Source organism: Saccopteryx bilineata, chromosome 8, assembly GCF_036850765.1.
Source record: "Saccopteryx bilineata isolate mSacBil1 chromosome 8, mSacBil1_pri_phased_curated, whole genome shotgun sequence".
In the NCBI taxonomy this organism is placed as follows: Eukaryota; Metazoa; Chordata; class Mammalia; order Chiroptera; family Emballonuridae; genus Saccopteryx; species Saccopteryx bilineata.
This window is the reverse complement of record NC_089497.1, coordinates 30,058,501-30,080,083: the sequence shown is the minus strand read 5'-3', so window position 1 is coordinate 30,080,083 and position 21,583 is coordinate 30,058,501. Positions and strand designations below refer to the sequence as shown.

Here is a 21,583-nt window from a genome sequence, read left to right as displayed (position 1 = left end):
AGTCACTCTATCTTTGTCTGGAACCCAAAGACAATAACATGCCAGCCTGTGTCTGAGCAATACATTTTAAATGTATTCTAGAAAGGGTTAGTGTCCTAACCTGCCTTACTGCCGCCCAAGTCAGTTCAGATTGTCCCCCGAGTGACCTGCATCGACCATTTCTCCTCTAGACTCGGCACCAATGCTCTAGAAGAAAGAGGCCTGAGAACAGCCTTTCTTTCTTAGGCAGAGGCTTCGGACTGCCCTCCGCGGGAGAGCCCTCCCTGACCCCACGGGTCTGAGCCTGGGTGGCGTCGGCCTGCTCGCTCTCTGTGTGGGTCTGTAGGTCAGAGAGGAGAGGCTGAGGTGGGGAGAGGTGAGGTCCATCTTTTCACGTCCATTTTCCCTTTGGCTGCTGTCTTCATCAGTATGTAATTCTCCCTCTGTCCTTTTTGTCCCTCCAGAAAGGTTCAGGCCTTTTTTTTTCCCCAAACCTGAATCCTTTATAATCCTGTCAGATATAACCCTAGTTTTGTTTAGTTAAGTTATCCAGCACGCACAATGCCCTCAACTGTGGTAGATTCCCCTGTGAATGGGAACGTTCCAAACACCAGTTGCATTTACAAGATGGGAGTTTCCTTCTCTCTCACAGTTGTTATGTGAATGAAGTCAGCGGGGAAGCATTCTGGGGCCAGCCCATTATCTGTGAACACCAGGGACCGAGGCTTCTCCATGTGACTCTGCCATTTCTGTATATACAACCTCCTCCCTGTGATCCACTAGGATGGCTGGACTTCCAGCAATTGCATCTCCATTTTTTTTTTTTTTTGTATTTTTCTGAAGCTGGAAACGGGGAGAGACAGTCAGACAGACTCCCGCATGCGCCCGACCGGGATCCACCCGGCACGCCCACCAGGGGCGACGCTCTGCCCACCAGGGGGCTATGCTCTGCCCCTCCGGGGCGCCGCTCTGTCACTACCAGAGCCACTCTAGCACCTGGGGCAGAGGCCAAAGAGCCATCCCCAGCGCCCGGGCCATCTTTGCTCCAATGGAGCCTCGCTGCGGGAGGGGAAGAGAGAGACAGAGAGGAAGGAGGGGGGGTGTGGAGAAGCAAATGGGCGCCTCTCCTGTGTGCCCTGGCCGGGAATCGAACCCGGGACTTCTGCACGCCAGGCCGACGCTCTACCACTGAGCCAACCAGCCAGGGCCCACATCTCCATTTTGGCCAGGATGGAGGAAGAAGGGGAAAGGGAATGCCCTCCTTCAGTAAGACTTACCTCGTCCTTTCAGGACATTTCCCAGGAATCACACAGAGAATGCTCCATTGCACTCAGCGAAGTGCTGGAGCCAGCTGGTGCCAGGCTGTGGGAGCTGCAGCTCTCCCCAGCTCCGTGTTCCACGCCGTCGGGGTGGAATCTTGAAACGGCCCCGAGTGGGCTGATTTCTACCGTGGGAACTGGCAAACACGATGCACCAGGGCTTCTCCTGTCACCGTCCTCCCTCCCAAAGAGAACTGCTTGTTAAACATGTTAGCAACCACTGAGTATATCTGCGTGGCCAGGAATATCATCACTAGGCCACACCTGTCTGGAAATTGGATTGGAAACTCTAGCCAATTATTCCATGTGACTGTGTGCTCACCTTAAAAAAAAAAAAAAGTTCTATTTTAATGAACAAAGGAAACATGATCATTGAGGCGCACCTAATAGTCTTCACCAGCATCCCCCACCATTTTCCTGCTCTGCCCCTGTCTGTGCCTGGGACCCCAGGATTCTGAAGTCAGTTACTGGGGAACTCTAGAGCACCCTAGCTCGGTCGTTGAAGCAGCCAGCTGTGTGGCTTCTCCTCTGGAGAAGTGATGCTCTCGGTAGACTGGGAACATCCTGGTGCTGTCAATCATTTGGAGGCATCATCTCCTGGGGGAGGTCTTATTTATACCGTATTTGTAAAGTAATGTGAGTAAAGTGAGTCTGAGGCAGAGAGAGCCTTTTTCTAAAGGTAGCGCCATGAAGAACCTGGGCCAGAAGTAAAGCGGGAAGGGTGATAGGGGTGTGTGTGTTTGGCCTTGAGGTGTGACAATGCCACGCTTGTTCTTGGCTCTGTCTCCTCCCTCCAGCACCACTCCCTACCACTGCCAACAGCAACAAAAGCACAGCTGCTTTTTTTTTCTGGAAGTTTTTTTCACCTAATAATAATTATAATAATTTGCCTCTCTTCTTATAAGCACATCTATTAGAAAAACAGTCACATTGTAGAAAATTACCTTTCTACCTAATTTTGTGACAGGAGTTCTCTCTGTTCTCTGTGAAAAGATGATACCATACAATACAACACGTACATTACCCATTTTATTTTTTTATCTTTTTGGACTGTGTTTTTAACAAAGGATATATGTGATCTTGGGCTTTTTCTTTTATATTTTTTCTGTGTTTCTGTGTTAATGGCCCAGCAGGTCAGGGTAGGGAGTAGACAAGGAGGCTAATGACTTGTTTCCTAAAGAATCCTAATTACCGGCCCTGGCTGGTTGGCTCAGCGGTAGAGCATCTGCCCGGCATGTGAATGTCCCGGGTTCGATTCCCAGCCAGGGCACACAAGAAAAGTGGCCATCAGCTTTTCCTCCCTCCCCCCCTCTTCTCCTCTCTCTTTTCCTCTCTTCCTTTAGCCGTGGCTCAATGGAGTTGGCCCAGGGTGCTGAGGATGGCCCCATGGCCTCTGCCTCAGGCACCAAAAACAATGGCTCCGGTTGCAATGGAGCAAGGGGGCGCATGTGGGAGTCTGTCTCTGCCTCCCCCTTCTTTCACTAAATTAAAATAAAAATCCTAATTACCTAAACTAACTTGTCCCTGCGGTGTTGTGTGGATTGAGCCAGACCCTAAGCAGGCATCCCCAAACTACGGCCCGCGGGCCGCATGCAGCCCCCTGAGGCCATTTATCCGGCCCCCCACCGCACTTCCGGAAGGGGCACCTCTTTCATTGGTGGTCAGTGAGAGGAGCACTGTATGTGGCGGCCCTCCAACGGTCTGAGGGACAGTGAACTGGTCCCCTGTGTATAAAGTTTGGGGACCCCTGCAAGCAAAGTGGCAAAGTTGCAGAGATGGCAGAAAGGAAGGATGGAAGTCATCTAGTCCAATGCCCTCATTTTGAAGATGAGAAAACCGAGGTCCAGAAAGGTTCTGTGCATGTCAGAGAGAAGAGGCTTCCTGGCTCCCGTGGCTCCCCGGGCCCGCCCCACCCCTCGCATTTTAATACGCAGAGAAAAGCCAGGCAAGACTCCGCACTGCCTGTCTTCACGGGAGCCTCCTCTGAAGTGGTACGGGGAAGAGAGTTCTGGACGTGTGAATTCTCTTGGTTATATTCTTTAGGATTTCCAGGGCTATAAATTGCCACCCACCATTTAATGTAGCTTATGCTTTCATCTTTAACCTCAAACCATTTTTAACTAGATGTTCGTTAGTACCTTTATAGGGTTAAACTGAAACTTCTCCAGGGTACATGTGTAAGTTCATTGAAAACACATATATGTTTCCTCTTAAAGATATGTGATCTGAACAGAATATTCCCTGAACAGATACTATAGAAAAACATGTTTCCTTTCCTCAGCGGACCCTGAAGATCACTGGCCTTCTCTCTGATTCTGCCCCTGAGCCAGCTGATCCTACTAAGTATGGGAAAGAAAAAACATCTCCCATTAATGTTGACAAACTTTTTTTTTTAATTGAGGTAAAATTCACATGACATAAAATGAACCATTTAGACTGTACAGTTCAGCCTGACCAGGTGGTGGCATAGTGTATAGAGTGTCGGACTGGGATGCAGAATGCAGAGGACCCAGGTTCGAGACCCCAAGGTTGCCAACTTGAGCACAGGCTCATCTGGTTTGAGCAGAGCTCACCAGCTTGATTGAGCCCAAGGTCGCTGGCTTGGGCAAGGGGTCACTGGCTCTGCTGTATCCCTCTCCCCGGTCAAGGCACATATGAGAAGCAATCAATGAACAACTAAGGTGCTGCAACAAAGAATTAATGCTTCTCATCTCTCTCCCTTCCTGTCTGTCTGTCCCTATCTGTCTCTCTCTCTCTCTCTCTCTCTCTCTCTCATCTCTGTCACAAAAAAAGCGTACAATTCAGTGGCATTTAGTGCGTTCACAATGTTATGCTCCCACCAGTTCTAGCTAGTTCTGAAAAATAAACCATTTTATCACAATTAGAGCAATTTTTTTATCTCTTTTTTTTTTTTCTTTTCATGCTCCTCATTTTATGCAAATATAAATACTTTCTCAGACCAGGACTGGTGGAGCAGAGAACTGATAACAAACCTGCCAGAAAGGAAAAACTGGTGGTGTTTTTTTGGTTTAGGGGTTAAGGGTGAGGAGGTGGTGGGCATGGCCATCTAAATGAGGGGGTCAGCACTTGTGAAAGAAGGCACTACCTGCTCTGTGACCTTGGGCAGTTTTTGAGTTTCTGAACCTTGGTTTCATGTAAAAGAGGAAGGTGGAAATATATATGCACATTATACCAATGACAATTTTAACTGGGAATAGTTAAGTCAGTGTAACCATTAGTACAATAGTCAAGTCAGTGTAACCAGGGAATCTGAGTGCAGGGTATACAGGACTTCTCAGTACGATTTTGCAACCTTGCATGAGTCTAGAGTTATCTCAGAATAGAAGGCTTAAGTTGACGACATATGACAACATAATATTTATATGTCAGTGTTCATAGCAGCATTAGACATAATAGCCCCAAATGTCCAACTCCCGCTGAACAGCTAAATGTATATCCTTTTAATGGTATATATTATTCAGTTTTAAAAAGTAATGAATTACTGCCTGACCAGGCAGTGGTGCAGTGGATAGAGCATTGGACTGGGATGTGGAGGACCCAGGTTCGAGACCCCGAGGTTGCCAGCTTGAGCATGGGCTCATCTGGTTTGAGCAAAGCTCACCAGCTTGAACCCAAGGTCGCTGGCTCAAGCAAGGGGTTACTTGGTCTGCTGAAGGCCCGCGGTCAAGGCACATATGAGAAAGCAATCAATGAACAACTAAGGTGTCGCAGCGAAAAACTGATGATTGATGCTTCTCATCTCTCTCTGTTCCTGTCTGTCTGTACCTATCTGTCCCTCTCTCTGATTCTCTCTCTGTCTCTGTAAAAAAAAGTAATGAATTTCTGATTCACACTACAACCTGGATAAACCTTGAAAACATTACATTAAATGAAAGAAGCCCACACAAAAGACCACATATTATACGATTCCATTTATGTGAAATGGCCAGAATAGACAGCTCTGTGGAGACAGAGACAGCAGATCAGTGTTTGCAGAGGCTGGAGTGAGGGGGTGTTCAGCATGCCGGCTCCTGGCTGTGGAGTTTCGGCGATGAAATGTTCTGAATCCAATAGTGGTGATTGTTGCACAGCTTTGTGAATATGATAAAAACCCACTTGGCCCTGGCCGGTTGGCTCAGTGGTAGAGCGTCAGCCTGGCGTGCAGGAGTCCCGGGTTCGATTCCTGGCCAGGGCACACAGGAAAGGCGACCATCTACTTCTCCACCCCCCTCTCCTTCCTCTCTGTCTCTCTCTTCCCCTCCCGCTGCCAAGGCTTCATTGGAGCAAAGTTGGCCCGGGTGCTGAGGATGGCTCTGTGGCCTCTGCCTCAGGCGCTAGAATGGCTTTGATTGCGGTAGAGCGACGCCCCTGGTGGGCAGAGCATCACCCCCTGGTGGGTGTGCCGGGTGGATCTCGGTCGGGCGCATGCAGGAGACTGTCTGACTGCCTCCCCATTTCCAACTTCAGAAAAAATACAAAAATAACCCAAAAACAAACAAACAAAAAAACCCACTGAATTTTATTTATAATGGTGAATTTGATGATATGTAAATTATATTTCAATGAAAAAAAGCTTTAAAAAAGGGGGGTTGGTTGAAGACTTGGTTTTCTTTCTAGCCTCTACAGAACTGTGTTCGGATAGCACCATGAGGCCATCCTGCAGCCAACCGTCTGCAGTGACACAGCGCCAGTTCTCCTGTCATTTTGTCTGTGTCCTGCCACTACAGGTGGTTTCTCAGGCCTCAGGGTCCTTTCTGAATTCTCGAAAGCTCAGCTCACACAAGCGGCCATGTTTTACAAACTTGACTAAAGACTGAGGATACTTTAAGAGAATTGCATCCCAGAAAAGCAATTCTTAAACTGTGCCTGCCCACACTGCAAAGCCCTGATGCCTCCCGCTGTTCGTCTAGCTGCTTAGCGCCAGCTGTCACCCTGGCCCCGGGGACGGCTGCCTTTTGGGAGCACGTTCTGCCACAGTGAGAGCAGCAGAAACCCTGACCCGCAGTCTCAGCTCCCACTGAAAAGGCACGAACTAGCTCCCCACCCCCAACGCCAGCCTCACATTCAGATAGCAAGGCAGATTCTCTGAAGAAGGCTTGCATCCTGTTTGGGTGGTTATAGAGTAACTAGAATGCACAAACATCTTACCTAACGGAAGCACCTGCATTAAGTCAGTTGCCTGCTAACTGGGCGGGGTATCTGTGGAAGCCGCCAAGTTGCTCGCCCAGGCAGAATCCATTATGTCGGCATCAGCAGAGCCTGGTTAGTTAGATTGGTGACCAGCCAGGGTGGCACATGGCCCTGGACAACTCAAAAGGAAGAAAAAGATTAAGACATCAGCAGTGTGTTTATTAAAAAGAGCTCGGGCTCTATTAGACATATCAACGCCGACATTGCCACGCTGAGCACGCTGCTGGTTTGCAGGGCGCCTTTACCCTGCACTGTTTTCAGCTAGGAGAAACTGAGGGTGAGGGGAAGTTGTGGTTCTGTATCAGCAGAGTGAGTCATATGTGAGGAAGAGGCAGGGCAGCCACTACCTGTTTTGTAGCAATGACTGTTGTCAGCTGTTGGGTAGAGCTATAGACACCCCATAGCACACGTGCCAGAAATAGCCCAGGAGGCGCAGAATAGCAACACTCAAGGCTTCCGTGTTTCACTTCACAGAAGGGCAAACCGAGGTCTGAAAAGTTAGGTCAGTAGGCCAAGCTTCCAGAGGTGCTGAGTAGCGTCGCCAGACCTAGCACTCTGGTTTCTACTCAAGTCTGTTGCACAGTCTTTTGGGACCTTTGGGCTGGTAACGATCTTCCTGACTAAAAGTGATTTAAACAAAGCAGACCTTTCTGTATGTGGTTTCTGGGTCTGCTGCTTGGTGGTCCCCTGGTAAAATGGGCTGTGTATGGACACACAGCCTGGACTGCACAACGCCAGCGTGCACCGTTCCACACAGGCAGTGACCTGACTGGAACCCCCACAGCTGAACTGTGCACCGCCTGCCCATCCGTGTGGAGTCGCTCTGGTTGTGAGGCTGAATTAGGCATGGTGATGTAGGGCAGCTTCTCTGGCTCTCTCTGCCTTTCCCTGTTAGTTGCAAGATGCTGCTCTAACTTGATTTCATCACATGTCGACATCTAAGCAGAAAGGAAGGGGTGGATAAGAAAGTGTTCTGGGCCCTGGCTGGATAACTCAGTGGTTGGAGCGTTGTCCCCAATGTGGCAGGGTTGCAGGTTTGATCCCTGGTCAGGGTGCGTGACGGAGTCAACCAGTGAGTGCATGGATAGGTGAGACAGCAAATCCGTGTTTCTCTCTCACTCTCTTAGTGTCCCTTTTTCTCTCTCTCTAAAATCAATCAATAAATTTTATTTTAAAAAAGTGCTCTGCTCAAACCGTTATCTTGCTGGGAATAAAATCTTTTCCAGAGCATCGAATAGACTTCCTAATATCTTCTTGCCCAGGGATGGGTCACATGATCACCTCTAGACCAACCACCGGCAAAGGAGTGTAGTCCCCATTGTGAGGCTTGTGGGAGCAGCGCTCTGCCAGCAAGGCGCGGGGGACGGGCCGTGGGGATGTGATCAGTGGGGTCTGCCGTGGGGATGTGATCAGTGGGGTCTGCCGTGGGGATGTGATCAGTGGGGTCTGCGTGGGGATGTGATCAGTGGGGCCTGCGTGGGGGATGTGATCAGTGGGGCCTGCGTGGGGGATGTGATCAGTGGGGTCTGCGTGGGGATGTGATCAGTGGGGTCTGCGTGGGGGATGTGATCAGTGGGGTCTGCGTGGGGGATGTGATCAGTGGGGTCTGCCGTGGGGATGTGATCAGTGGGGTCTGCGTGGGGATGTGATCAGTGGGGTCTGCCGTGGGGATGTGATCAGTGGGGTCTGCCGTGGGGATGTGATCAGTGGGGTCTGCGTGGGGATGTGATCAGTGGGGTCTGCGTGGGGGATGTGATCAGTGGGGTCTGCGTGGGGATGTGATCAGTGGGGTCTGCCGTGGGGATGTGATCAGTGGGGTCTGCCGTGGGGATGTGATCAGTGGGGTCTGCCGTGGGGATGTGATCAGTGGGGTCTGCGTGGGGATGTGATCAGTGGGGTCTGCGTGGGGGATGTGATCAGTGGGGTCTGCCGTGGGGATGTGATCAGTGGGGTCTGCGTGGGGATGTGATCAGTGGGGTCTGCCGTGGGGATGTGATCAGTGGGGTCTGCGTGGGGATGTGATCAGTGAGGTCTGCGTGGGGATGTGATCAGTGGGGTCTGCGTGGGGATGTGATCAGTGGGGTCTGCGTGGGGATGTGATCAGTGAGGTCTGCGTGGGGATGTGATCAGTGGGGTCTGCGTGGGGATGTGATCAGTGGGGTCTGCGTGGGGATGTGATCAGTGGGGTCTGCGTGGGGGATGTGATCAGTGGGGTCTGCCGTGGGGATGTGATCAGTGGGGTCTGCCGTGGGGATGTGATCAGTGGGGTCTGCGTGGGGGATGTGATCAGTGGGGTCTGCCGTGGGGATGTGATCAGTGGGGTCTGCCGTGGGGATGTGATCAGTGGGGTCTGCGTGGGGATGTGATCAGTGGAGTCTGCGTGGGGGATGTGATCAGTGGGGTCTGCGTGGGGGATGTGATCAGTGGGGTCTGCGTGGGGATGTGATCAGTGGGGTCTGCGTGGGGATGTGATCAGTGGGGTCTGCCGTGGGGATGTGATCAGTGGGGTCTGCCGTGGGGATGTGATCAGTGGGGTCTGCCGTGGGGATGTGATCAGTGGGGTCTGCGTGGGGGATGTGATCAGTGGGATCTGTCGTGGGGATGTGATCAGTGGGGTCTGCGTGGGGATGTGATCAGTGGGGTCTGCCCTGGGTTGTTGGAGGTGGAGCGACACATGACAATGACATGAGGCTGCTGCAGGGAAAAGTGAATGTCAGAAAGCATTTAGAAAAGAAGACAGATCACAGATCACTTAAAATGGACAATTCAAGTTAACTTTCTCTACGTTTACGTGGATGGCGGTGATACTTCCCTCTGCCTAAGGTATTAAGTCCTCTGGATTTGCTGGACTTGAGGAGGAACATGCCTTTCACCTGGGGGGGGAGAGTGTAACTCTCTCACCATTATGGTTTCAGCAGCTTTCCAGATTTTCCATTAACAGGTGCGGGCACTCTGGAATGGTTCTGTTTTCCAGATGAGCAGTTTGGGGCACATGACTTTCCCTACCTGTTTCCAGAGTGGGGGACAGAAGAGCAGATACCTGCTTCTCCAGACTCAAAGTAGAAAGATGACCCCCACAGTTAATGTAACAACCAAACCTATTTCCAAAATGCACAGCCTGTGAATCAGGAAGTTTTAGATGGGAGAATACAGAAATACAACTGATACCCTTCTTGCCCTCTAGAGGCTCACAATTCACTGCAGCTCTTTGTGCATGAAAATTGTGTTAATTAAATATATATACAATCACCCAAAGGATGCTGGAAGCTATTGTTTCACACATAAAGAAGCAGGGAAAGCCAGGAGCCTGGACCAGGTGGATGAAACCAAGGAGAGGATGAGTCAGTCCTTTGGTTGTGTGTGGGTACCTGCTGGGGGAGAGGGAAGCAATGTTATGAGGTGTGTGGGTCAGACCATGTACTGGTACTGTTACGTATTTCCAAGGCTCCTGGCAGCGCTGTGAACACTAGTTCTAGATAAGATATTCTTCCTGAAGAGGAGTCTTAAGGATACCCCCAAACTGTTTCTAGTGTTCTGTATGATCCCCCGGAAACTGTGTGGGTTTCTGCAATATCCCTTCCCAGGAGGAAGAGTGAGATTTTATTGACAGGATTCCCTTTCAGAGGCATTGGCAAACTCAGTGGCAAAGGGCCTTCTCTCATTTCGTCTGCCCCTACAAAGCTGACAGAAAAGAAAGCAGAAAGTGAAATTTCCAAAAATGTGCTGACTGTTGAACGGTAAAGCATCTTTAGAATTGGTGTTCTCTTGAGTGAGGCAGTGTTTATAAGAATTCTTTCCACTTTTTCTAAGTCCTTGAACCTGCTGGGACCATAATAAAGAGGAGGCTGGGCCCAAGGAATACCCCTCTCTCTATAGCTAATCCTTCGGGCTCCTGCCTGCCTGAAGCCCTTGATTTACCCCTTCTGTCTCGGCTGGAAGGCTTGATGTCGGGTCTGTCAGAGAGGTCCAGGACCTTGAGTCTGAGAGGGGACCAGGGATGGGACACGTTAGTATGACAGATGGTGGCTTTTATGATGTGTGGCTCTTTTGTCCGCACATGATCTAGGGCCGATGACCAGCGGTTACCAGTCCGACACAGACAGCACAGAGGGGAACTCCTGTGAACACTAAGGTTCAGCCGCTCAGTTCCCTGCTGAGCAGAGATTATGTAGTGGCTGTGTCTGGAACTGAGCTGAGTTAACCTCTTACTGGTATCAACTTCAGAGATGAAGTCTGTGGGTCAGTCCTTGGTTGAGACTTCTCTGTGAGAACCCTGAGGCATGGTGGTGGCCTGCGCTCCTGGCCCTGCCATGGCATGTTTGGGGGGGTGGAGTCAGGCAGCCTGGGGTCCGGCTGGGGGCCAAGCCGGGATGGACGCTGAAGCCCCAGGGCTAACTGGCCTTAGAGCAAGGCTGCCTCTCCACTTGACTGGGGAAAGTGGCCTCTAGCCTTCATTCAAAGGTGTTGTTAGTCTAGCTACCATGATAGAGATCCGTTCTCCACCCCCTTGAAGGTTACGTGGCAGGACCGGAGCTGTTATTTCTTTTCTTTTTCTTTTTCTTTTTTACAGAGACAGAGAGAGAGTCAGAGAGAGGGATAGATAGGGACAGACAGGTACGGAGAGATGAGAAGTATCAATCATCAGTTTTTCACTGCGTCACCTTAGTTGTTCATTGATTGCTTTCTCATATGTGCCTTGACCATGGGCCTTCAGCAGACTGAGTAACCCCTTGCTCGAGCCAGCGACCTTGGGTCCAAGCTGGTGAGCTTTTGCTCAAACCAGATGAGCCCACGCTCAAGCTGGCGACCTCGGGGTCTCGAACCTGGGTCCTCAGCATCCTAGTCCGACGCTCTGTCTACTGCGCCACCGCCTGGTCAGGCCGGAGCTGTTATTTTGATCCTGCCTGTTCCTAGCCACTTCCTCCCCTTCGACCAGTCTGCCTGGCATTCCACTGGGGTGATGGAGCCAACCTCAAGTTCAGCCTCTGATTTGCATTAAGCTGACCCTGAAGTTATGGAAGGAAAGGTCAAATGAGCTGTGTATGTGGGAAGTGCCCCCTGCTACAGAGCACTCGTGGGATGGATCTGGTGAGGACGACGGCACTGTTCCCGGAGAGGGGCTTTGAATGTTGACCGTCTTCTCCACCTCGCTGCAGAGCAGGGCACTGCTGAGAAGGTTGCCTTTCTGGAATTAGGATTATTGTCAAACTTGCATCTGGAGATGTTACTTTCATAAAAACAAACAGGGGTAAAAAATAAACATCTCTAGAACACATCGCGACATGTCCATGTCCGTGGTAGAGGTTTTGGGGCACATCCTCAACCCTCCACCCCACCCCCAATCCACTAGGATCTGCCACCTGTGAAACTCTGGCTCTTCTTATCTTTATAACAAAGTAGACACTGATTTGGACACGACTCTTTAATTTGGGGAGCTAAGAGTCTCAAATTAAAAAAAAAATAAATTAAAAAAAATATTTAGTGTCAAAAAACATCAACTAGAGCTAAACACATTCTAAGTAAAAAAAGGCAAACTTATGCATATAGAAATGTGTACATTGCCCCTTCTTAACCCGACAGGGCCTATGCCTGGCTCCTTTTAATGGTTCCTGTCCTTCCGCATGTTCTGTTTAAGTATTCTACAGCATCTGTGCAGTGTTGCTGCTCGTGAGTTTCCCAGGAGCCTTCCAGTCTGGAGTTCATCTGGTCTGCTGATTTCCTGGTTCTCAGGGAAAGTAGTTTTCTTTCTACTTCTGTGTCATGAGGGCAGTCTGAGTGGCCTTCCCCTCTGCAGTCTTGTCCCCCTCGAGGAGAACACGAGCTGTTTGGTCATTCCTGCAGGTCTGGCTGGGCGGTGGGAGGAGCCTGGAGACAGATGGGCCAGGCTGTGTGTGCCGACAGGTGACAGTGCACAGTCAGTCGGTGGTTCTGGCTGCTCCCAGCCGGGAACAGGAGGTCCCACTTCATGTCCTACTTTAAAGCCTTGTGCCAGGAACACAGAGTGAATTTTTACTTTGTATTGGTTAAACTCCAAGGACCAGTAAATGTTTGGGGAATTTAAGTGAGGATGGGCAGGTAGAAGGAAATTGCACTGTCCTCACCTGATTCCAACCTGTCTCCACATTTACAAGAGAGAGCAGTAACCTAGAGCAGGAATCCCTGGGGAATGGGTAACACTGGTAAAAAAGAATGTACACAGAGGTATCATGAAATGCACTTGTATCAATATTAACATGCAGAATGCTGCGTTGACGGGTGTTTTTGTAGTTCAAAGATCTGGATCCAAATTCGGAGCGTGAATTTGAAATGTTACCTAACCGTTTTCTGAACCTTCTTCATTTGTAAAATGGAACCATCAAGCTTATTTATCTCAATGGATAGTGATGAGAATCCAATGAAGGGATGTCTGTGGGCTAATGAGTTAACATACTGCTCTCAAAAATTAGGGGGAATTTCAAAATGAATATGAAGCGATAAAGTTCCCCCTTAATTTTGTGACCCCCCCTCATGATGATACACTTCCCATGGGATGTTATTTGCAAATCTTGCATCTTTCTAATACATTTTTAGACCCGTAAGTCACAGTTGGTTCTTTTTTCATTTGTGCAACAAGTGAAATTTGGTTTCAAATTTCTGCAAGTATGAACGGGCTCTTGGAATCACACTACTTTGTCATGGAAGGCTCAATCTCTCTCTCGTCTGTTTGCCCAACAGCGTGCCATGTAAAAAGTGCGTGGTGGTTGGCAATGGAGGAGTTTTGAAGAATAAGACATTAGGAGAAAAAATTGACTCCTATGATGTAATAATAAGGTAAATATATTTCTCATTTGCTAAACTGGAATCGTTTCAAAAGAATGTGGTTTTCTACTTAGTACAGCTGTGTTTTGAAAGACTTTTGCTTTGGTATTTTTAAGTACATGACACAACCTTTTGTCTCAGTTACGGCCCTTTAATATGCCAGGCAGTTTCCGGCCACAGGAGACACAGCAGGAAATAAACAATGCTCTTTTCTGTGGGGCTTACATTCTACTGAGGGGAACAAAACAGTAATTAAATAAGGAAGTAATAAATGCCATACAATTAAAAATGTACGATAGAGAATGACTGAATGACTACTTTAGGGTGGAGAGCCACCTTGATGAGGAGACATCTAAGCTGGACCGAGGGACTGATCAAAGCTAGCCATACAATTAGGGCAGAGCAATGCAGGCAGAATGTCGACTGCAGGTCCTCAGGGGGATGTGACCCTGGGTTTGAGAGAAGGGGCAAGAAAACCAGTGAGGTCGAAGGGCAGCGGGCCGGCGGGGAAGGAATTGGCAGCTGACGAGGCAGACAATGAGCGGGCCCTGTGAGCCAGGATTAGATTTTGTAAGCTAGGCATAGAGCTTGGATTTTACTTTTAGGGACAACAGGAAACCTTTTTAAAGATTTTTAAGCAAGAAAACAATTTGATCTGGTTGTCTGTAAAATATTCTGGCTGTGGCATGAACAGTGGAATGTGTGAGGGGCAAGGGTGGGAATGAAGAGGCCAGTGAGATTGCTGTATTCAGTTAGATGTCGACCTGGACCAGGACTGTCATGGCATGGGGAGTACAGTGTGTCCGTAAAGTCATGGTGCACGTCTGGTGTAACAGAGTGAATAACGTCTGTGATTCTCTGTTTTAAGTGATTAATGTCGTGGCGCTTCGTTATAAATGCGCCGATATTCACGTTGCATTTTTGGTCACGGATTCGAATTTAGCGAGCCACAGAACACACTGAACTTTCCTCTGTACTGTCCACATCTTGACTAGCATGGCCGTGGGCTGCTCCGCTGTATACACGGTGTTCCGTCATCACCTGCGCATGCGCACATGCTGCCACATCATCCTGCAGAAACTGGGAGGGTTTTCCTTTTATTTGGTGCAGATTTCACATTTCTATCGTCTTTTGTTGCTTTCCTGTGACCGGTCAAAAGTGCACCATGACTTTACGGACACACTATAAATGGATAGATTGAGACATGCTTTAGAGATAGTGTTATCAGGATTTGTTAATGTATTCGATGTGAGCAGAGATGGGAATAAAGAAATGAAGGATACCTCCTCCGAGGTCCTCACCTTAAGAGACTGGCTGGATAGTGGTACCATTTATTGAGTTGAAGAAGACTAGGGGAGGAGCAGGTTTAGAGGAGAATCGAGATTTCTGTTTGAACCTGTTAGGTTTAAGTTGCCTCTTAGATTTGCAGCGTTTAAGTCCAGTAGGCCATTGGACAAACAGGTTAAAATCTTGCTGAGCTTGTAGGCTGTATTTAATCCATGGAATTGGTGAAATTTCCCAGGGATGGACTGAGAGAGAAAAAAGGGCCCAGGACTCTGAGCCTTAGAACACTCAACATTTTGGAGGTTGTACGAAGAAAAAACTGAGTGAAAGAGATGGAGAAGGTTCACCAGTGGGGTAGGAAGAGTCAGCAAAGGTGATCACAGAGGCTAAGGGGCACAGTGTTTTAAGACAGAGGAAGGGACCCCCATATCCAGTGCTGGTGAGAGGCTATGCAAAACAAGAACGGAGTTCAACTTTGGACTGGCGATTTCAAGTTCATCGCCACTCTTGACAAAGCAAAAGCAGACTTGGAGGCATGATGTGGGGAGAAGCCCGGGGTGGGGTGGATCGAGGAGAGAATGACAGCTAAGAGAATCGGAGGTGAGAAAATGGACCAACCACTATCGTTAACTCTTGAGGAATTTTGCTGTGAAGTTGAGAAATGAGATAATAGTCAGTGATAGTTATAGAATCAAAAGAAGATTTTTTTTGTGTTGTTTTCTTTTATGAAAATAGAAGACTGTACAGCATACTGTGGTTACAGCTACCAAGAGTCCCGTAGATGGAGTGGTGGAAAAATGAGGACATTTTCTGTTTTCTCATTGAAAGGTTGATGTAAGGTCATCATCTGGGGTGAGTCTGGGTGTGTTGGGATGGCTGTGAATACGAAGAGCAGGCACACTTAACCTGGGGACAGGGCATTAGGATGACCTGGAGGTGTTGCCAGGTTACAGACTGCTGAGGGTGTCTGCATAGCAATGTCACCTTGTTTTCTGTTTCTTATCCATTTTGAGGAAGCTGTGAAAAGTTACCCACAAAAGAATTCTGAAATATAATTTCTTTTTTTGCATACCTATAATTGTCTAAAATCACCTAGAACTACAGCAAGCCCTAGTAGGAAAATGACGTGGGCACAACAACATTATGAAAGTAATTTCGAGCGTTAAGACTTGCATCTTACTGCACAGAGTCAGTAGCAAAGGGTAAGATAGTATTTATTGTCGTAGGGAACACTTGTTTTGGAAACAAAGCGTTCCTTTTAATAGCATGCCTTCACAGTATGTACATAAATAGTACTTGTCTAACCTTCGCCTTGAGCATACACAAACCCAACAGATCCCGTGTGGCTCTTGAGTTCATTCTGGCAACAGATGTCTGTTTGGTTGTGGGTGGCTATAATACAGCAGTTGTATATTGTTACTTTATTTCCGAGTATAACAGTTTGATGAGTCTTCACCTTAAATGTGATTCTTGCCTGTCAGTCACTTAGACACACGTCCATGTGCTGCATGACTAGGCAATCCTGGGCCAGTCACTTTCTCTCCCTGGACTTCAGGGCCATTATCTCTAAATCCAAGGGATTTTGTTGGGATGTCTGCCAAGTTCTCTTTTAACACTAGTATCGGGGTTCTTACGTTTCCATTTGTTTCATTTAGACTTCTGTTTTTTTTATTTTTTTATTTTTTTTTATTTTAGAGAGGAGAGAGAAAGGGTGAGAGAGAGACAGAGAGAGAGAAGGAGGGAGGAGCTGGAAGCATCAACTCCCATATGTGCCTTGACCAGGCAAGCCCAGGGGACAATTAATTTTCAACTACAAATGCAAGTTTCTACTTTGACCAAGCAGCAGTTTCGTGAAAGGGAATCACTTCTTTGGCCGTTGTGTGTGAAAGATTGCTCGACTGCCTTGTGCCTTTAGAGCATTGTATATAGAACCCCTGGGGCCTGTGATGGAAATGGCTCAGACTGCCGTTGGTCTACATATCTTGTGTGTTTTACTGTCCACAGAATGAATAATGGTCCTGTTTTAGGACATGAAGAGGAAGTTGGGAGAAGGACAACCTTCCGACTTTTTTATCCAGAATCTGTTTTTTCAGATCCCAAACACAACGATCCTAACACGACGGCGATTCTCACTGTGTTTAAGACACACGATGTCAAGTGGCTGTGGGAATTGCTGACGGGCGGCAAAATAGTAAGTTGGCAAAATTAAATCTGCCTTCTGGTTATCTTCAGTTTTTCTTTTTCCATAACAAAATACAACCACAATGTCTTATTTTCTATATTCTTATTTTATTTCAGAATACAGCTGGTTTTTGGAAGAAACCAGCTTTAAACCTGATCTATAAACCGTATCAAATCAGAATATTAGATCCTTTCATTATCAGAACGGCAGCTTATGAACTGCTTAACTTCCCAAAAGTGTTTCCCAAAAATCAGGTACGTATTTTTCTTTGCACTCTAAGTAGAGAGCCGGCTAGGGTAGAACAGGGGAGCCCCAGGGGTCTCAGAAACTGAGAACCACGACTCCTGAAGTAGCTTCTGAGGGCCTCGTCTGAGTTAGTGAGATTAGATATCCGTGGATATTATCTTGATGGTTTCCAGGTTGCGAGAAAAAGAGTCCAGTGAAGGTTTCTTTCTGTCCTTGGGGTCCCCTCTGGGGTCCGTCTGCTTGTCCAGATGGCTCCTCTCTCACAACCTTGTTGTTAGCGCTCTGCAGCAAGGGGGCTGAGGGGCAGGCTGGGTTCAGGGTAGTGGGGACTAGTTTCAGGACAGTGCGTGGCTTTCAGGCTAAAAAAAAGTGGTTTAAAGCAATCTGTGATAGCAATATCAAAAGAAAACTAGAGGAAAGGTTAGGAAGGACAGTAAAGTAGTCCAGAAATATTTCTGCAGCCACCAAGGAGAATTATTGTTGGCAGTCAATTATCAGAAAATGCTTGTTACAGCAATACTAACAGTTCTTGAACCCCCCCCCCCCCCCCCCGCTTTTCCTTTACAGGGCCAGAGAGTCAGAGAGAGGGACAGACAGACAGAAACGGAAAGAGATGCAAAGCATCAATTATCAGTTTTTCTTTGCGGCACCTTAGTTGTTCATTGATTGCTTTCTCATATGTGCCTTGACCATGGGGCTACAGCAGACAGAGTAGCCAGTGACCTTGGGTCCAAGCCGGTGAGCTTTGCTCAAACCAGATGAGCTCGTGCTCTAGTTGGCGACCTCGGGGTCTCGAACCTGGGTCCTCCTCATCCCAGTCTGACGCTCTATCCACTGCGCCACCGCCTGGTCAGGCCCAATTCTTTAGTTAAAAGAAATCTTATCAACTAAGATTTCTGTAGTCCTGTTTGTCTACAATCCCTAGAAAACAGTCATATCTAGATCTGTACAGTGGCAGACATATTTTTCACTTGAAGTCTGAGTAACTGTGTAACATGGTGAAATGAGCATTTTCTTTCTTTCTTTTTTAATCAGGGAAAATCCCACGAAACATATATGATGTATTTTTTTTTTAGCATGATAAAAAATAATCTAAAGTATTACATGCTTTGTTTTTGGTATTTGGAAAAAATATAATCAGAGGGGGGTTTTGAAGTTGGGTGGAAAAGGTGAAGGGATGAAGTAAAGAAAAACAATTTACAGACACAGACAGCAGTGGGGATTGCAGGAGGAAAGGGGGGGAGGCGGGGGGGGAGAGGGAGACTGACTTGGGTGGTGAACACACAACGCAGCACACTGATGATGTAGTTGTGCACCTGGAACACATATAATTTTTTTTTAAATGCTTAGAGAGAGACACACACAGAGACAGGAAGGTAGAGATGAGCATTAACTTATAGTTGTGGCACTTCAGTTGTTCATTGATTGCTTCTCATACGTGCCTTAATTGGGGGGCTCCAGCAGAGCCAGTGACCCCTTACTCAAGCCAGAGACCTTGGGGCTTTGAACCTGGGTCCTCAGAGTCCCAGGTCAACGCTTTATCCACTGTGCCACCACTGGGTCGGGCTGAAACCAGTATAATTTTATTAACCAATGTCATTCCAATAAATTCAATAAAATTAAAAAAAAACAATCAAATAACTTACAAAGGAATATTTTGAAAAGGACAGCCTTCTCTTTCCTCAATAGCTCAGATTATTTTCCAAGAATTTTTGCCTTCTGTGTCCTTCCAGACTTTTTATACATTTATAAACATATACACGTATACATTGTTTGTATAAAATTACAATTATACCATGAATATTATTATGCTATCCTCCCCCCCATATAATGAAAGATTCCCCTATTTAAAGACATTTAGGCCTGACCAGGCAGTGGCAATGGATGGAGCGTCAGATTGGAAGGTAGAGGACCCAGGTTCAAAACCTTGAGGTCGCCAGCTTGAATGTGGGCTCACCAGCTTGAGCATGGGGTTGCTGGCTTAAGCATGGGATCATAGACATGACCCCATGGTCACTGGCTTGAGCCCAATGGTTGCTGGCTTGAAGCTCAAGGTTGCTGGCTTGAGCAAGGGGCCCCTGGCTCAGCTGCAGTCCCCCTGCCCCGGTCAAGGCACATATGAGAAAGCAATCAATGGACAACTAAGGTGCCGCAACAAAGAACTGATGCTTCTCATCTCTCTCCCTTTCTGTTTGTCCCTCTCTTGGACTCTCTCTTTCTCTGTCAAAAATAAAATAGGTAAAATAAAATAAAATATAAAATAAATAAAATAAGACATTTAGGTTTGTATCCATTCTTTCCTCGATAAAAAAACAAATGCATATGCTTATAAGAATTTTCTGGACACTTGTTTGATTTCTGTAGGACACCTGAAAGTAAAATCCCCGTGTCAAACAACATAAATAGTTTAAACTTAAGCCCTATTTCTTAGTATTGAGAGGAAAGGAGAGATTCTTAGTAATTGTGGTAAAAAGAACAGCTTTTATGTTTTGTGACTTTTCGGCTCTTAATTTCCTGAGAGGTAAGATCGGATTTATTCCTTGTTTTTGTTTAAGTAGAGTCTTAACTACCAAATGCACAGGAAGACCCCTATCTTACTTACAGATGGGACTAGAACTAGTTCTAACTAGGTTAAAATTACAATAGGACATGGTGTCCCAGGAGCCAAATGAGAATATAGCTGTATTTTAGGGAAGTCACCCATGTCAGATGCCGTACAGAGCTCAGCACAAATAATAAACTCCGGTTCTGGGAACACGGAGGTCATATTGGTGACATGAAGAATAGTAAGGAAGAAAAGCTTTTTGCAGCGGGTTAAAGAAAACGTGAGACACACGCCACAGAGGCAAGTCTGTAGTGGGGTTTGCTAGAAAGGTGCCGAGCAATGGATGGAAGAGAGGATTTGCGATGTTTGGCACGGTCGTGGAGAAGCTGGCTGCAGGTGGAAACGGGGACCTCTCATCCCTATAAGAGGAGAACTGAAAATTTGGGTAAAGATGAAGGAACATTTGGAGTTGGGAAGATGTAGTTTTCATGTGATGGCTTGTTTTCTAAGAAAAATAAGGACTGAATTGTTAAAGTAGGAAGGAGGCTGGGGACTGTTGAAAGCTAAAGAGGTTTAAAAAAAAACAAACCCATTAGCTTCCCTTTCCGGGACATGGTGGAGGCTTGTAGTAGAGTCACAATAGTACACGTGGTAAAGAAAAATTATACAACGGCTTCTTGGGCGCTCTTTGCCTCCTGGTGTTCGCTTGGATTTTATTGTGCTCCTGTGTTTGCTTTTCCTCAAGATCATAATCACATGTAATTTGTGTGGGAGTTGTAAAAGTCATTTAATCAAAAGCAAATCTCTTTGAATCGCCGTGATTAAAACTTTGATCTATTTTGTTTATGCCTCTGATGGCCATCCTGCTGAGAATTAACACTGAATGCTAAGCTCCTCCTGTCAAACACGTGATACAGCACTTCTCTGAATATATGCCTATGTGGAGGGGCTGTACTATTTTTTTTTTAAGTAAGGATCCAGTTGGGACTGTAATGTCGCTATGTGTGTGTGTGTGTGTGTGTGTGTATGTGTGTGTGTGTGTGCGTATCAGGAATCTTTGTTTTTTTCTAGTCAGATACTTACTAGTACAACTTACAGCTGAACTGACTTGGTTCAAGTTGGTCTTTTCCTGGAGCTAAATGATAAGATTTATGACATTAGGCTAACCAAATACGCTTTGGAAACAAGGATCTCGTTTGGATTTAAAAATTTTTCTCTCTTTCCGCAGAAACCCAAACACCCGACGACAGGAATTATTGCTATCACGCTGGCATTTCACATATGTCATGAAGTTCACCTTGCCGGTTTTAAATACAACTTTTCTGACCTCAAGGGGCCTTTGCACTACTACGGGAATGCCACCATGTCTTTGATGAGTAAGGTAATATTTTCTCTCTCCTCACCCTGTCATTTTACTGAAGAGCTTTTAACAGGTTGAGGGCTTAATAGGGGTTATAGAGCTACCACGGGCTGAAATTAGGGCTCAAATCCAGAGTTCCTTTTACTGTAGCGGCAAAGTCTCATCTGGGCGCCTCAGACCCTTGGGATAATCTCAGCTATGGCCAAGTATCATCAAACCCATAGAGGGTCCTTCTCTTAGATGCTGAATTATATTTACACTATTTAAATATACATATAGACAACCTGCTGTTTGAGATGTTACAGAGTCACCTAAAAACATTGCCGTATTTTCAGTCAAGTAGACAAGGTCTATAACATTTTAACCCCATGAAAGAATCCTTCTGGTCAGAAAGGTTGTAATCTCTTATAACTAGGTCATGCTTCTCTTGAATAAGGGGTCAATGGTGGTAGATTTGATGCTTCAAATTTTTATTTTAACTGACTGGGAAGGAGTTTTCTATTTTCCTAATTCTAACTTGGATTAGGGGCGTATCACAATAGGATTAAAATGTTGTCTGTACATTTTTAACATTGACGTATGAATGATCCCAAATGTTAGGCAAGCTGAAGTGGTGTTATTATTCAGGTTATATCTTAATCCTGACCTTTTGTGCCCTCCCCCACAATGTAAGATAAAGA

General features: G+C 46.8%; 1 protein-coding gene across 5 annotated transcripts in view; it reads left to right on the top strand.

Annotated features, from left to right (window-relative positions):
* Window positions 1–21,583, top strand: part of ST3GAL6 (ST3 beta-galactoside alpha-2,3-sialyltransferase 6) — a 92,666-nt gene that overhangs the window by 64,441 nt on the left and 6,642 nt on the right. For 4 of the 5 annotated variants that reach the window (XM_066241501.1, XM_066241498.1, XM_066241502.1 and 1 more), the window contains 4 exons: window positions 13,203–13,298; window positions 16,575–16,761; window positions 16,869–17,006; window positions 20,772–20,924. In XM_066241501.1, coding sequence (XP_066097598.1) covers window positions 13,203–13,298; window positions 16,575–16,761; window positions 16,869–17,006; window positions 20,772–20,924 — 574 coding nt within the window. The remainder of the gene's footprint in view (window positions 1–13,202; window positions 13,299–16,574; window positions 16,762–16,868; window positions 17,007–20,771; window positions 20,925–21,583) is intronic. The other variant, XM_066241503.1, reaches the window with a different exon arrangement.